General features: G+C 47.3%; 1 protein-coding gene across 1 annotated transcript in view; it reads right to left on the bottom strand.

Moving 5' to 3' along the window:
* LOC142572666 (kinesin heavy chain-like) overlaps positions 1 to 17,100 on the bottom strand; it is a 164,619-nt gene that overhangs the window by 25,964 nt on the left and 121,555 nt on the right. The window contains exons 10-12 of the mRNA XM_075681949.1: positions 16,062 to 16,210; positions 7,543 to 7,691; positions 4,245 to 4,522 (exon numbers count right to left, since the gene is read on the bottom strand). Coding sequence (XP_075538064.1) covers positions 4,245 to 4,522; positions 7,543 to 7,691; positions 16,062 to 16,210 — 576 coding nt within the window. The remainder of the gene's footprint in view (positions 1 to 4,244; positions 4,523 to 7,542; positions 7,692 to 16,061; positions 16,211 to 17,100) is intronic.

Here is a 17,100-nt window from a genome sequence, read left to right as displayed (position 1 = left end):
TAGAGAGAACTCCGGCGCTATTGTCTACGGGAGCTGCAGTGGGAGCGGTTGCTTCAGCATGGGAATTATGGGAAGTACATGGATTTGCCTGAACTTCGTTCTTTTGGCTTCAAACGGCTATGTGACTTCGTAAACTCGTCATTTTCAACAGTATATTGCATAATAAATAATTAAATAAACATCATTAAAATTGCCCGACGGCAGGATTCGAACACAGGGACTCTAGCACAGAAGTCTGATATTGAAACCATTAAGCCACAAACGCATGTATCGACAAGCGAATGAAACCCCCTTATGAATTTCTCACGGGCATGCCAGTGCCTTGAGGCGCTTGGCGCGTTACGATTTGGCCACCTGGACAAGCTCAATCGTTGCAATTAATAGCAATTGTATGCGTTCCCGGCGTCTTCTGCACTTCGAAGAATATAGATTGCGCTGAAATATACGACAATAAGATTTATAAAGCGTAATATACAAAGCCACAAGAACATCTGAATCCACAAGCATGAAGATCAGACAAATCCATGTATTTCCCATCATTCCCATGGTAGGACAACGACTGCAGCGCCAGAGTTCCCTCTAGTAATTCTTGTAGGAAACTCTAAGGAGTTTCCTACAAGAACAAACGCCCGTGTGACATGGGTATTATTTTCGTTTGATGCCGCGGCGGCCTAGTAGCGACGACAGCGGCCACAAACTTATACCCGTGTCACACGGGCGTTTGGAAGGCCTTCCAACCGATAGTCAGTTGACTCAAAGGTCAAGTTTGAGCTGCCACATGGGCCATTTCTAAGGCCGGCGAGTCAATAGTCTATCGAGTCAACGGAGCACCTTGCAACTCTATCAAAATCTCGATGGCCTTTGAGAAACGGAAGCGGAAACAGCGCGTACATGCCCTCTCGTTCACAGCGTGCTCGTACTCACGGTTAGAAAAATACAAATCAAACCAAAATGCTCTAAAAATACTATATAATGAGTGTTATTAATTATTCAATAAAGTATTTTTGCCACTTGACATGTGCAAACACACACCGAAACGGCAGCCGCATCGAGCGGCGCAAACGTTGCTGCAGTTTCGCTACTCAACAACTTAAAAACTAAACATATATGTATGGCGATGTATAAACAAATTCTTTTATTGTATAAACAAACATAAAATAAATTGTAGGGCTTTTAAGAGGTTTTAATGTTGTTTAACTTTTCGTGACATGAAAACGAAAATAAAGATCCACAGCGCCACACAATTTCGCGAGAAACGCCTGAACCGCTCAACGGCCTTTCAAAAGTGCCATGTAGCAGTGCGACAACTCCTTTGAGTCGATAGAGTTGTGGCGTTTCGAAGGCCGTCGACTGGAAGGCCTTCCAAATGTGCCCGTGTGACACAGGTATTACTGAAGCTGCGAGCACGTGCTGGTGGGCGAGTTGGTTATGCATGATTACAAAGAAGGCGCCAAATAAAACAACAGACGAAGGAAGGAGATTGTCTGTTGTTTTATTTGGCGCCTTCTTTGTAATCACGAAGCTGCGAGTCAGCTTTTCAGCTAGCCGCCTCTTCTCGGCCAACACTTGGATGGCAGATTCCTCGTTGGCATTACGTTTTCTCCGTGCACGCGCGCGGTAGCGCTGCAGAAGTCGCGGGGCGCCGTTTTCATTGCAGGGTGCTGTTCTCGTCGCGACGACTGCAACGATCTCTGGCACGGCCATAAAGGCACGGCGCCGCAGTGATGTTCATGTGGCTTCACGCGCAAACGCACGGGGCGCTTGGAGGCCGTTGTTCCGATCTCTGAGGCTTGTTGTTCTGCTGGGCTGCCCCATGGAGACGACGCACCGCCGTGTTTGCGCAACGAAAAGTGGAAACACTACGTGCTAACCCGATACGTACGCAATAAGCTGGTATGGTTTATGCAGATACAAAATACATTATTTCATACATATACATATTTTCAATGGCCGCCGAGTCGGGGATTTGACTTTACTACTTTTAAAACGAAACTACTGTTTAAGCGGGTATGGTTTAATGGGGTTTTACTGCACTGAAATCGCATGCAAACACACTTTGTTAAATTGAGGTTCTAATTACATCGTGTTCTAGGGACAAGAGGTTATGAAAACTTAAATACATTGTTATATTGAGAATTTCGTCATATTGAAGTTCGTTATATTGAGGTTTAAATGTAGCTAGATTAGTATTCAATTCTCTGTCCATTTAGGCAGAGTGAAGCTGCACCCCAATATTTGTAATGCTGTGAAAGAAAAACATTGCAACGAACTTGTAGTTATGTTTGTGCATGGGCATGAACAGCGTTTTACAGGCTTTACTCCGCCCAATGAGAACATAAGCAGTGTTATGTTTTTTATGCAAAGCATCCTTTGAATGATGAACATTGCTATTGATTAAATGGCCAAAACTGCAGGTGTTTGCAACATTAATTTGTGTTGCTCTATCCTAACAAGTGCTAATCTTCTTGTCTGACAAACATGGCCAAGAAGTTTACAAGCATTTCAATTTGATGAACAGCACAATGTACATTGATGTTAATTTACAGAAGCCAAACCACACACAGTAGGCTTCCGTTAATTCGACTACAGTTAATTCGATTTTTCAGTTAATTTGATCCCAACCAAAGATCCCGGTCGGCATCTATGCATTTCTATGGGCCCAAACTTAAAACCACCGCTGATTCATTTGACAGTATTTAATTAAAAATTAAATTATGGGGTTTTACGTGCCAAAACCACTTTCTGATTATGAGACACGCCGTAGTGGAGGACTCCGGAAATTTCGACCACCTGGGGTTCTTTAATGTGCACCTAAATCTAAGTACCACGGGTGTTTTCGCATTTCGCACCCATCAAAATGCGGCCGCCGTGGCTGGGATTTGATCCCGCAACCTCATTGACAGTATTTGCCCTACTCTATAATGCCCCTGAATTAAATGCCTGTCCACTATCTGAGTGTCCGAAGTAGAAAACTAATGTAGAAGTGACCTTAAAGCTTCTAAACAAAGTATAAGTCTAAAGCGCACCCGAATGGGCAATGACTTAATACATTTGTTGCGCATTGGCGGCCGGTTTTCTGAAGTCGGCTTCACCGCAATACATCCGTGATACGCGGTAAAGCATATGAAAGTTGCAAAGGCGATTTTGGTTGCGTGTACGATTGCACCGCACGGACAATTTGTGGCCCAATTTTCTTGAAGAAAAGAAAAAAGGCGCGCGATAGATTCTAAAATTGGTCTTCGCCAAATAACTCGAAGTTAATCGGTCAGCACGCACACACCTAACCCCTATCGTGACCCAAATAGTGACCCTTTTAGTGGCAGTGTCTGTCTCGGTGAAGCTTAGGGGATGGTGAATGCTTTAAACACACCTCATCTCCCGTCTAAAACATCCATTTTTGGCTTGCCCTATGAGGATTTTCATGCAGTAACCGTAGCTCAATATGTCTGATTATGGTATTCACCGGATTATAATGCACGCCTTTCCTTCCTTTTTTTTTCAGGAAAATTGCACATGCTGTTAGGATCGGCGTGCAGCTATTTCAGCCCGCTGCACGTGTTCCAATCCAACCGGAAGGGGCGCACTTCAGAGAACTGCGGATAACCGGCAGCCACGTGGCGCGGGGTCAGCTCAGGGGAGTTCTCGAGGGGAGGTAATTGGCGGAACCTCCCCATGAGCTTTTCGAGACACCAGACAATGTGCTACCTGCCCGCGTCAACAGGGACGGCTCAGAGTTCTACGAAGCCCCTCTGACGTCGGCTACGGACCATTACACCTGTGTGTGTGTGTGCGGCACGTGTATGTAGGCCCGCATCCTCCTCCAAGTCGACAGCCCTCATCCTCCTCCAAAAAGGGCGGGCCATCTTGAATGACGTCGAACTATGACGTCGAGCAGAGAGCTTATAAGCAGCAATTGTTGGCTGCTGGAGTGTGCTCGTTGTCATGCTTGAAATGTACTCGTGAGCTGCGTGCTCGTTGTCGTGCTCGAAATGTACCAGTGAGCTGTGTGCTCATAAGCTGTTTGCTGTATGCGTCATCTTGCGTGCTCCAATTGGGAGTCACGCTACACTGTCGATGTATCTCAGGTTCAACTGTAAATAACATGTAAATAAATCCTGCTTGCCTAGTCCTGTCGCCCCAAGGTCCTTCCTACAACTACGACTGCCAAATCTGACAATGCATGTACCGCATATATTGCATAATTCCATATACTGCATACGCAAACTACATATACGTATACACACCTCCTCCTGCTCCATTATCTGCTCCTTGAGCTTTTCAATGAGCTGGCTCTGGCGGTCGATCTCATCGTCCTTCTCGTCCAACTGGGCGTACAGGCGCGTGCGCTCCTCCCCAGCCAGGGGGTCTGCCTTGGCGGCTGCAGCGGCCGCGGCCGTGGTGGGGGTAGTGCCTCCCACCGATAGTGTGCTGGCCGAGAGGTTGGTTGTCGATGCTGTCTCAGACAGGCTCATGGTGCTGGTCTCCAGGTCCTTCAGCTGCTCGTCCGTTGGTACATTTTCACCTGTCGGAGCAGGCAGATGTTTGCATGGACGTGCGAGAGCAACACAATGATTAAATGAGAACTTGTCCCTGTACTTTGAAAACTGTACTCTGCTTCAAGTACAGCTTTGTACTATCAGCGTCAAAGAACATCCAAACAGTGAGGGCATGCCCGAAGCATAGCTTACTGAAGGTGTGTGCTGTTGGTTAGTCGTCACCAAAGACAGGCGCGCACATACGGTTTGTCTCCAGTACGCAAGAATGCTCACGTCCTTGCACAGTGCGGCTAAAGTGTATGTGCTCGTGATGACTGACCGACAGGAAGCACTGTGCCTTTACTTATCCTTAAAGCATGCTCGCTCTGCTGTTCACACTTCATTTGGCAGCAATAGTGTCTGTAACCATCGCAAATTTCCTCCAAAAGAATTTCAAGCAGCACTGAGCGAAACCCTAAACAACAATTACATGTGGAGACTGTGTCAGCACAGATATACATGTCTCCTGGTGTTAACATTACCAGTTGTTGAGCCACTAGTATAAGGGACTATTGCCAGTGGCTTCTTTAATAATAATAATAATAATAATAATAATAATAATAATAATAATAATAATAATAATAATAATAATAACCAGTCGTTTATTTACTTATTTATTTATTTACCGTGCCCAGAAACACTCAGGAAGTGCGAGTGCTGGTGCACGCATACACTAAAAACAAAAACAAAAGAAGTAGAGGGGAATATAAGTAAAAACAATCAATAAAATAAAATGTGAAAAGAGTGTACACACAACAATGCTCAAGATGAATACAAAGGAAAAAGAGGAAAGGCAGTTGAACAATGTGCAAAACTATGACGACAATGCAAAGCTTGGAAAATAACAATGACAACGAGTTATAAAAACTGTCGAGATCATGAAAACAAACATTATAAAGACTTGTTATTCTGTAGACGGTTGAGTGATACAGTCAGGAACATGGAAAGGTCTATGTTTTCTGGTGGTCTCGTGCAGAATGCGAAACATGATACAACTGAGGAGTTTTGGGCAGGTAAGGATACTGTGAAGGCGTTTAAAAAGCAACAGAAGGTCAACGCAATTACATCGACAGCGAAGTAAAGGCAACGACAATAACCCAACATTGCTAGAACAAGGTCCAGTGTCTGTGTTAGCAAAGTGGTGATTGTATATGCTTAGCAACATTTTCTGGACCCCATCTATAATTCAATGCCACTGCTGGATCTAGAAATGCCTTTCCAGACGACCGACACATATTCGAATTGAGGAAGACAGATTGTTGCGTACAACTTGCAAAACGGTGTAGGATACTGTATTTACTTGCATAATGATCGCACTTTTCTGTCAGAAAAATTGACGCGAAATCAGGGGTGCGATTATTACGCGGGTTAAATTTCCCGCGAAAAGAAAAATTTTTTTTCGTCCCGCATTTGCTGCGGGACACCAAAACAAAAATGGCGGCCGGCGGAGCAAGCCTAACGCGCCGAATGCGATTTTTTTTCTTCTCACGAGTACATTACGTGCATTGAAACAGTTTCTCCAGTATCAGTAATGAACAATATCGTTAATATCGGCAAGTTTGCGGCAATAACGTAGCCATGTCCACTTTGAGGGGACAGAAACAGATGGGCACGCTTGGCTGCCAGTGACATAGAAACACATGGCTGGCATGCTGCGGAAACTGCGGCATCTGTCTTCACTACTATCCTAATACGGCACGTTTCCTCTAAGGGTGGGTGAATATCTTAGCTCTGTTACAAGCGTCGGCATATGAACAGGGTACACTTTTAATGTATCAGTGTAAACGTGGCTACTATCGTTGCCGCTTGCGATTTGTTGCGTGCCCACGAGTGCAGATGAGAAGAGTCGAAAGGCGCCTTTTTTGTTGTCGACCACAACCATTATAAAGCCTACACATAATAAAGGCAAGTTTGGTTGCAGCTTTTTTTTAGAGTGCGGAAAGTGATGAAAGTAATGAAATGAGGCATCTACTTAAGAATGTTTGGTGCGTGCAGACCGCTTGATTTGTCTTGAAGAGTCATTCGCGTAGCACTCGACAGATGGTAAGCGCGATCAATATTAGCTAGACTTGGCACACGACACATAGCTGCGGCAAGTTTGGGGTCAATCATTACACGGGAAATTAAAAAAAATAATCAAATTTTGACGACAAAATTCAGGGGTGCGATCAATACGCGAGTGCTATCATTATGCGAGTAAATACGATAATTCCCTCGATAGTCTGCAAACAGAGCCAAGAGAGCACATACCCAGCAATGTGTTTAGTGTGAGCAGTAAGGTGTAAGGCAGTATCAAAAGGAACACCGAGATCATTGATCTCGCACACCTTACACAATGGCACAGAATCTACAAAACAAGAAAAAAGAATGCTTGCTGTTCTGCATGTGAAAGTGATGACTTTAGTCTTAGCAGCATTCAAGGTGAGCTTAGTATCTTTGCACAATTTGGAAAAGGAAACAGTTTCACCTAATAATTTGCTAATCTGGCTTGCAACCCGAGTTAAAGTAGTAAAATTGAAACACCAGATGTATTCCTTTCTTAGCCCTGCCTTTCTTGTCCTCCAGTGATTAAGTACATGATTATGCAATTGTACATTTGTGTTCCTTGCAATTTGTGTAATCGCACAGCAAAAGATTGTATTTTCTATTTGTATCTCTGGGAATTTTATATGTATGCTCCCCTGAAAATATGTGTATAGTATGTTGCATTTTCCTGTATGAATTTATTGTGCATTATCATGACCACCCCGGCAGAACTGTTTAAAAAGCAGGACCTAATATTTCATTTCAGTATTTCATTATTGAAATACTGCACAGCAGGTTCACCTAATCCACATCCGGCCCACAACACTCTGACAAATGTAGAATGTGGTGCCTGGACCAACAGGTTTTGGGGTCCCTGCTCTAAATGAATATGAAGATGGGATGAGCTTCAAGACAATCACATGACACGTAACCCCCCCCCCCCCCCCAAATAGAAGTACGAACAAGCAGGCCAGGCACTCACCATTGCGCCAGCGGCTGAGCTCAAACTCTGCTCGGCTCAGCTGGCCTTTGAGCTTGGTCACTTTCTCACGCTCCTTGTCGAATCGCCGTTTCCATTCCTCGGCGGTCAGCTCCTCATTGACAATCACAGTGTTCTTGATGGTCTTGGCCCTGCGTGCCAGCAGCCACAAAGGCCACACAAGCGCTTTAGTTACATCGAGATATTTGTGGAACACCGGGTACAACATGGACGGCAGGAAGCGAGCAAGATTGGACAAGAATACTTTTCCAGGGTAAGCTCAAGCACTATGCAAGCAAATTCACAAATACAGTTGAGTTGATTAATTCTCAAAGGGGTCCCAGATTTTCATTATAATTATAAAGTTAAGTTATCTTAAGCTGAATAAAATTTGGTCCAGCACAGAATTGCAATTTATTATACGAAATTGCGCACACACAAAACAAAGTGCAATGGAGAGCAACTGCCCAAGTTGCATCAAAGAGAGAAGAATGAGGGCAACTAAAGAGGTAGATTTTTTATAGCTACAACCACATAAAGCCAACAGACAATGAAGGTAAGTATATGACAAATAAATTGTTCATTTTAACTGAAAATGCACAATACAAGAAAAAGGGAAATGAAGCTGGATGAAATGACATCTAGCCGCAGGTGGTAGCCAAACCCACATCAGCCCCATTGTGAATGCAGTTTAGAAGAACTTGTAGCTGGGCTAGCTGGTACTCTATCTTGGTAACAGCTTCAGAGCACACGAAAACACACTTGCATACACACAAACACCAAAGAAAACGGCATCCTTTCTTGGGCATTTGTGTGTGTGAGTGCGTGCATGTATGGTGTGTATTGCATCCAATTCTCTACCACCAAGCTACTGCAATGGCCATCCTCCTGTCCACTTTTTGTGTATGTATACTAGATTTAGCTATGCGAGAGAGCTGCTGTTGTAGGCACATTCAGAATGTCAGAGCCACCAATAAGCAACTGGGTTGGTGGTGCCTACACCTTAGTGGCGTGCATCAACATATGTGGTAACTGGAATATTATGTCTAATGGTTGTCCTCTTGCATGCTGTATTTGACCATGCTGCTTTGCCTTGGGATTCCAGTAAGTTAGAACTAACTGAAATCCTTGTTTGAATTAAGCAGCATCAAAATACATTGAAAAACAAGTGGGCTTACAAAAATTTTGACACTTTTCTAATTTCAGCAAAACTTAGCGGCGGAGTTTAAATTATCTTGAGTAGACTGTACATACACTTATGCAGAGATTGAAGTAGGCCATTCACCCATGATGCAGCATAACTAATGCTGCTGTTGCGTTTCGCCTGCGACACGTGGTTTTGCCGGCGCGACTGCGGCGGGGCGGCAGACATTTTGGCCCGATCGTCGTCGCCGCAACGCTCATCGGCAGGTGTTTCCAGGCGCGACTGCGGCGATGCGACCGCAAAGGATCACCCTCTCATTCCAGTCATTGTGCCCGAACCAGGCGATGCGAAAGCAGGGATCATCCTCTCATTACAGTCATTGTGCCCGACCGGCAGCGCTACAACAGGGTGCTACGAGATCGTGCTCGACATGGTGCTACGGCAGCGCTACGACAGGGTGCTACGAGATCGTGCTCGACATGGTGCTACGGCAGCGCTACGACAGTGTGCGTCACCATTAGCCCATTGTACATTCACGTGCTCGTCTTTTGAGGGGTTCCTTCTTGCCCTCAACTGCGAGAGTATAAAAACAGCTGCCCCCGGACGCCAAAAGGAGGGCTCCGATTTCTTCTGTTGAGTGAAGTGCTCTCCCGTCTCTCTACTTCGGTCAAACCTGACCGCCAACTCTTTGCGATGTTAAAATAAACAAGTTGTTTCGTTGTTACCAGTCGACTCATGCTTTGCCGGGACCTTCGGATGCTTCCAGTTGTACCCCAGGCCGCCAGGCCAACGCTACCCTTGGGGCTTGCGACCCAGGTACAACCACGGGCGTCAGCGCCGAGTTCCCAACCGATCGTACCAGCGGTGCGATCCAAACATCTGGTTGGCAGCGGTGAGATCGCCTCCGACTTCAAACAACTGTCTGCCAGCGGTGAGATCGCGACAACGGAGGCCAGCAGCGAAGAGATGCAGTTGACTGTATGCTGAGCAGCTCATCGACGATCCGGGAGCAGTGCAACGAGCCCTGTGTGATGACTGGTTGCCTGCAGCGGAACGACTGCGCGGAATTCCTGCCTGCGAGGTTTGGTGAGTGCGGGACTTTCTTCTTCTGAGCTTTGCCAGGCTTTTTGTTAGTGTCAGAAACAGAGCTGGTAATTGTGGTTGTCGTTGCTGCCGGGTTAGTTTGCGGCAAGACAATAGTAAGCAGTAGAGAAAGCAGCATTCAGAGCAGCCATGGATTTGAAGTCGTTGCGCAAACCGAAATTGTTGGAGCTTGCAAGAGAGTTGGGTCTGGATGTCTCAGACAAACTAAGAAAACCTGAACTGCTAAAGGCTATTCTTGAGTTAGAGGCTGAGGATGACGAGCTGTCGGAATGCCTTGAGACTATTGAGGAGAGGTCAAAAAGACAGGAGCGGGAACTTAAAGAACAGAAAGAAAAAGAAGAGCGTGAACGTAAAGAACAGAAAGAGCGAGAGCAACAAGAGAAAAAAGAAGAGCGCGAACACGCTTTGGAAATGAAGCGTCTCGAGGTAGAGATGGAACGCGCTCGTAATGGAAGTCAGGCACACGGTGCAGGAGAACGAGTATTGTTCAAAATGACTGACCTGATGCGGCCGTTTAAGCTTGGAGGGGACATTGGTTTGTTCCTGGTTAACTTTGAGCGAACGTGCGAGAAGCAGGGGTTCTCTCGGGAAACGTGGCCACAGCGCTTGCTCACTTTGTTACCCGGCGAGGCGGCCGACGTAGTCGCTCGCTTGGATAGAGAGGAAGCAGAGGATTTCGACAAAGTAAAATCGAGTCTGCTAAAAAAGTACCGGCTGTCTGCGGAGGCGTTCCGTCGGAAGTTTCGGGAAAATGAGAAAGGCAGAAGTGAGTCATATACAGAGTTTGCGTATAGGCTTATGTCAAACATGCAGGAGTGGCTCAAAGAAGAGAAAGCGTTTGGTGACCACGATAAAGTTCTGCAGTGTTTCGGGCTAGAACAGTTTTATAGTCGGTTACCGGAGAACGTGCGATACTGGGTCTTGGATAGGCCAGACGTTTGTACGGTGGCTAAAGCCGCTGAGCTAGCCGAGGAGTTTGTGACGCGTCGGGCTCGCGGAGCTAAGGACGGTCAAAAGGGTGAATTTGGCTCGAAGTTTGAGAGGCCGAAGTTCACACCCATGAGAGCAAAGGGGAACACGCGTAGTGCGGATGCGAGTGGAAGCAGTGCGACCGAACCTAAGGAGACGGCGGCAGCCGAAGCCGAACGCAGAAAGCGGTTCGAGATGAGGCAAGCGCGCGTTTGTTATACGTGCCAGAAGCCGGGTCACTTTTCGGCGCAGTGTCCGGAAACAACACCAAAAGTTGTGTTTTTTTCAATAGGCAGCACTGATGAGAACATGAAGCTTCTCGAGCCTTACATGCGAGACCTCCTCGTGAACGGGAAAGAGTGCCGAGTGCTTCGCGATTCCGCAGCTACAATGGATGTAGTTCACCCGTCTTACGTAGAACCCCATATGTTCACGGGCGAGTGCGCATGGATCAAGCAAGCCGTGGAAGCTCATAGCGTGTGTCTGCCAGTAGCAAGGGTGCTTATTGAAGGACCTTTCGGAGCGCTTGAAACGGAGGCGGCAGTGTCATCTATGCTGCCACCCCAGTACCCGTACCTATTTTCAAACAGGTCCGATCACCTCCTGCGCGAGAAGGGGCTTTTGTTTGGTGAAGCTAGTGTTCAGGCCTTAACCAGATCGAAGGTTCGGGAGCTCGCTGCAAAGGCGGTAGTTGCGGGGCCGACGTTATCAAACAACGAAAAAGGGTCAGAGGCGCAGCAAGCTGATATTCCGAGCACGCCCGAACTGAATAAACTTGAGTCTGTAACGTTAAAGGCGCCAGATACTGGAGAGGAAACGCCCGACGCGGGAAAGTTAGAAGAGCTATCTACTGATTTGCTCATCGCGCCCACGTCAGACGGACTTGATAGGTTGCTAAAAGTCAGCCGGACGGCTTTGATAGCCGAGCAAAAAAAGGATGGCAGCCTGGAAAACGTGCGCTGCAATGTCAAAGAAGGTATCGCCAGGAAAACTGCGCGTTTTGTGGAAAGAGGTGGAGTCCTGTACCGGAAGTATCTAGACCGCAGAGGAGTGGAGTTCGATCAGCTGATCGTGCCTCAATGCTATCGTCAGGATCTGTTGCGCTTGTCACACGGGGGTTCGTGGTCCGGACACCTAGGAGTTAAGAAAACTAAGGACCGTCTCTTGCAAGAGTACTATTGGCCAGGGTGTTTTCGGGACGCAGACCACTTCGTGAGGTCATGTGACACCTGTCAGCGGGTGGGCAAACCAGGGGACAAATCAAGGGCGCCGTTGAAATTGGTACCTATCATTACGGAGCCTTTTAGACGGCTCGTTATTGATACTGTGGGACCTCTGCCGGTAACAGCCACGGGGTACAGACACATTTTGACTGTGATCTGCCCAGCGACAAAGTTCCCTGAAGCAGTGCCGCTTAAAGAACTCAGCTCAGTTGAGATAGTTAATGCACTACTGTCCATATTTGCGCGAGTTGGTTTCCCTGCGGAAATCCAATCAGATCAGGGCACAGTGTTTACTAGCGCTTTGACGACAACTTTTCTCGAAAGGTGTGGGGTAAAGCTGTTACACAGCTCAGTGTACCACCCACAGTCGAATTCCGTTGAGAAGCTCCACTCCGTCATGAAGCGCGTGTTGAGAGCGTTGTGTTTTGAACATCGAACTGACTGGGAGCTGTGTCTGCCTGGGGTGATGTTTGCTTTAAGGACCGCGCCGCATGCGGCTACGGGGTTTTCGCCAGCTGAACTGGTGTACGGTCGCTCGCTTCGATCTCCGCTTCGCATGCTTCGAGAATCGTGGGAAGGTAGGGGCGACGACCCAGTCGTGGTGGAGTACGTGCTTAAGCTCCTCGAACGCTTAAGAAGGGCACAGGAGTTGTCAGGTGAAGCAATGACAAAGGCCCAGCAGAGGGCCAAGGTTTATTATGATCGGACAGCCAGGGCCCGTCGTTTTGAGGTTGGCGATGAGGTCATGATATTGCGCACATCGCTAAACAACAAACTAGACGTGCAGTGGGAGGGCCCAGCACGAATTGTTCAGAAACTGTCGGACGTTAACTACGTGGTAAGTCTGCCAGGAAAGCGGAAAGCACAGCAAGTTTACCACTGTAATCTGCTCAAACCTTATAGACAAAGGGAAGCAGTGGTGTGCATGATGGTAAACGTTCCTGAAGAGCTTCCGGTCGAGCTTCCGGGACTAGGCTCAGTGACGAACAGGGAAGACACCGGTCAAGTCATTAGTGACCTTATCAGTAAAGCACCGCTGTCGCCCGAGCAGAAAACCGAACTACACCAGCTATTACAAGAGTTTCAAGGTCTGTTCTCTGAGAGGCCTGGTAGGACTTCTGTACTTACTCATGATATAGAACTTACCTCCCCAGAGCCAGTACGATCCAAGGCGTATCGGGTGTCACCCCGCCAGAGCGATATTATGGAGGCTGAGGTAAAGAAAATGCTACAGCTCGGTGTTATTGAGGCAGGTGAGAGTGATTATACCTCCCCTTTGATTTTAGTTGAGGTACCGGGCAAGGAACCTCGTCCTTGCGTCGACTACCGCAGGCTTAATTCTATCACTAAGGATCAAATTTATCCGATCCCTAACATCGAGGAGCGCCTTGAGAAAGTTAGTAGCGCTCAGTTTATTTCCACCCTAGATCTTGTCAGGGGTTATTGGCAGGTTCCACTTACAGAAGAGGCTAGTAGGTATGCGGCGTTCATTTCACCAATGGGAACATTCCGTCCTAAAGTGTTGAGTTTTGGTTTGAAGAACGCGCCATACTGTTTTTCAAGTCTCATGGATAAAGTGTTGCGGGGACAGCAAGAATTCGCTTTACCGTATCTAGACGACGTAGCGATATTCTCCGCATCCTGGTCTGAGCATATGGCACACTTGCGGGCAGTACTAACCCGCCTGCGCGAAGCGGGCTTGACAGTCAAGGCTCCTAAGTGCCAGTTAGCACAGGCCGAGGTTGTCTACCTCGGTCACGTGATTGGTCAGGGTCGTCGCCGCCCCTCTGAAATAAAAGTGGCCGCTGTGCGAGACTTTCCGCAACCGCGCACCAAGACCGATATTCGGTCGTTCTTGGGTGTCGCCGGCTACTATCAGAGGTACATCCCTAGGTACTCTGATATCGCGGCTCCCCTGACGGATGCTCTAAGAAAAACAGAGCCTCAAACAGTCGTCTGGGACGAGACAAAGGAAAGAGCTTTTAGCGCCCTAAAGAGTGCCCTAACAAGCCAGCCTGTGCTACGATCGCCAGACTATACAACAGGGTTCATTGTTCAGTGCGATGCTAGTGAGCGAGGCATGGGCGTTGTACTGTGCCAACGGGAAAATGGAGAAGTAGAACACCCCGTCCTGTATGCTAGTCGTAAGCTGACCAGTCGTGAGCAGGCGTATAGCGCCACCGAGAAAGAGTGTGCGTGTCTCGTGTGGGCCGTTCAGAAATTGTCATGCTATCTAGCCGGCTCGAGGTTTATCATTGAGACGGATCACTGCCCTCTCCAATGGCTGCAGACCATCTCTCCCAAAAATGGCCGCCTCCTGCGCTGGAGCCTCGCTTTACAACAATATTCCTTTGAGGTGCGTTACAAAAAGGGGAGTCTCAACGGTAACGCCGATGGCTTAAGTCGAAGCCCCTAACGTAGGAATCAGCCTCAAAATTGTTTGTTACTGATGTTTTTCTTCCTGAGGCAGGATTTTTTTTTAACATATTGCTTTTGTTTAGTGTTTCAAAGTGATGATATGCTTTCTAGTGCAATTTTTCAATTTGTGGACGCGTTCTGAGTGATGCTAGACTACTGTAAGGAACTAGGCAGTGGTATAAAAAGGGGAAAGAGCCTGGCAGGGCTTAGTGAGGGTTGTGCCGTGCTTGCTGACTGAGCGGTTGAGTTTCAGCGTAGTTCTAACGCTTGCCGGGAACGAGAACAAAAATGTGAACTCTCCCGAAGTCACTTTGCAGTGTCCCGTGCGAACCTGAACGAGAGAACGAGGCCTTCTCTGTGCGCTGCGCTCAAGAAACGTCGAGGGACGCCCGACTTCGGTTATGAGCATCATCGAGCGACATCCCTCCGGACAGCGGATGCAGTCCCCTGTCCATCGGGATCTCCTTCCCCCGGCGGGGCGGTCTGTTGCGTTTCGCCTGCGACACGTGGTTTTGCCGGCGCGACTGCGGCGGGGCGGCAGACATTTTGGCCCGATCGTCGTCGCCGCAACGCTCATCGGCAGGTGTTTCCAGGCGCGACTGCGGCGATGCGACCGCAAAGGATCACCCTCTCATTCCAGTCATTGTGCCCGAACCAGGCGATGCGAAAGCAGGGATCATCCTCTCATTACAGTCATTGTGCCCGACCGGCAGCGCTACAACAGGGTGCTACGAGATCGTGCTCGACATGGTGCTACGGCAGCGCTACGACAGGGTGCTACGAGATCGTGCTCGACATGGTGCTACGGCAGCGCTACGACAGTGTGCGTCACCATTAGCCCATTGTACATTCACGTGCTCGTCTTTTGAGGGGTTCCTTCTTGCCCTCAACTGCGAGAGTATAAAAACAGCTGCCCCCGGACGCCAAAAGGAGGGCTCCGATTTCTTCTGTTGAGTGAAGTGCTCTCCCGTCTCTCTACTTCGGTCAAACCTGACCGCCAACTCTTTGCGATGTTAAAATAAACAAGTTGTTTCGTTGTTACCAGTCGACTCATGCTTTGCCGGGACCTTCGGATGCTTCCAGTTGTACCCCAGGCCGCCAGGCCAACGCTACCCTTGGGGCTTGCGACCCAGGTACAACCACGGGCGTCAGCGCCGAGTTCCCAACCGATCGTACCAGCGGTGCGATCAAAACACTGCCTAGAAGAGTTCAGCACACGATGCATCTTCTTCAGCCACAAAAATAACCAAAAAATTTCAGGCACGCATTCGACACATTCTACCTCTCAAGATCGATGCTCTGTGGAGCAGTAGAACTAACAGTGGCCCATACTCATTTTGCCAACAGGTAAAACGGGTGGTTATTTTTTATTTTTTCATGTTAACTAAATGTACCTCCAACAAAAATGGAGACGTTACATTAACAGTAATTTATGCTAATTGTAAGCAAGTACCTTTGGCCAATCAATACAAAAACGTGTGACATTGCAATCTCTTTTATGCTTTTTTTAACACTTACGTTCAATTATATGCCTTCACCGTAAAACCTAAGAGGCAGGTACAAAAAAGAGAAGTGCACAAATAGGTATGCCTTTGATGTGACAGGGCCATTTTGTCAGTTGTGCTTGAGACAATGAACCACCAATCAGACAGACTTGTGCTTACCTCTTGCCAAACTCTAGTGTAGACTTGGTTTCACACTCATTGAAAGATGCCGGTGAGCAGCAAATGATAATTGTTGTCCGGGAGTTACCTCCAAGACTCTCCTGCAGGATTCTCGTTAGCTTGCTGTCTCGGTAAGGGATGTGCGATTTCTGCAAAGAAAAAACAGGAAGTGATGATTGCAAAAAAAAAAAAAAAGGAAAAAAAGATTGTCCATCATTTAACACGATGCAGTTGTATCCAGTAGTAGAGCAAGTTGTGAAATTTTCAACAGAAGCAGAAGTCTGGTGCGGATTGCAGTATGAGAGAAAGTACCCCAGTAGATGGTTCTCAGGTCAAGTAGTTAACATTAGGGAGATTTGGAAGTAGAGCACCCAAGCGTACCCAAATCGCGACACCCTGCTTGTGTTCTTTTGTACTCCTTTCATATACCTTTTCTGCAATCTTTTGTATGCCTGGCAGATTGCGTCCCTTAAGTTCAGGTGCACAAAACCTAAACTCCCTATTATGACATTAAAAGAGCACTCCAGCTCACTAATACTAAATACCTTCCATGAGTTGCTTTCACTGTGCTGACCCCAAACAGTCAGACATTCATGCAAGGAAGTCCACAGCTAAGCTGTTGAAGCCACTGCTTTGTATGTAGCAGTTTCATTAAACTGAGATGACAGAGGCAGTAACAATTGCAAAAAGAGCGAGATGCAGGCTGGCAAGTGCCTTTGGAATGGACACAACGCTTGCCTGTCTGAAAGTTTAAGGTATAAGAGGAGCACAGAAAGGGAAGACAACAGAATCACAAATGACAGGAGAAGATATAAGAAATGAAGGCGCTAATGGGCCTGCTTGTGGTGTTGGAAAAGAATAGATCCAGCTTGCGCGCACTTGACTCTAGCTAAAGCAAATGAAAGAACCCGAAGCCTATAACAATCAGTAGACAGATGGACTGCACCCTCATAGAGAAGCAAATCTCAAGAACTTGTTCATGAATGGCTCTCTCTTCCTATAGCTCAGTTGAAGAATTAAAAATTCAAGAAAGACGCAT

The sequence above is a fragment of the Dermacentor variabilis genome, chromosome 2, assembly GCF_050947875.1.
Source record: "Dermacentor variabilis isolate Ectoservices chromosome 2, ASM5094787v1, whole genome shotgun sequence".
Classification (NCBI taxonomy): domain Eukaryota; kingdom Metazoa; phylum Arthropoda; class Arachnida; order Ixodida; family Ixodidae; genus Dermacentor; species Dermacentor variabilis.
Note: the sequence above shows the minus strand (reverse complement) of the source record. Positions and strands in the feature narration are given on the sequence as shown.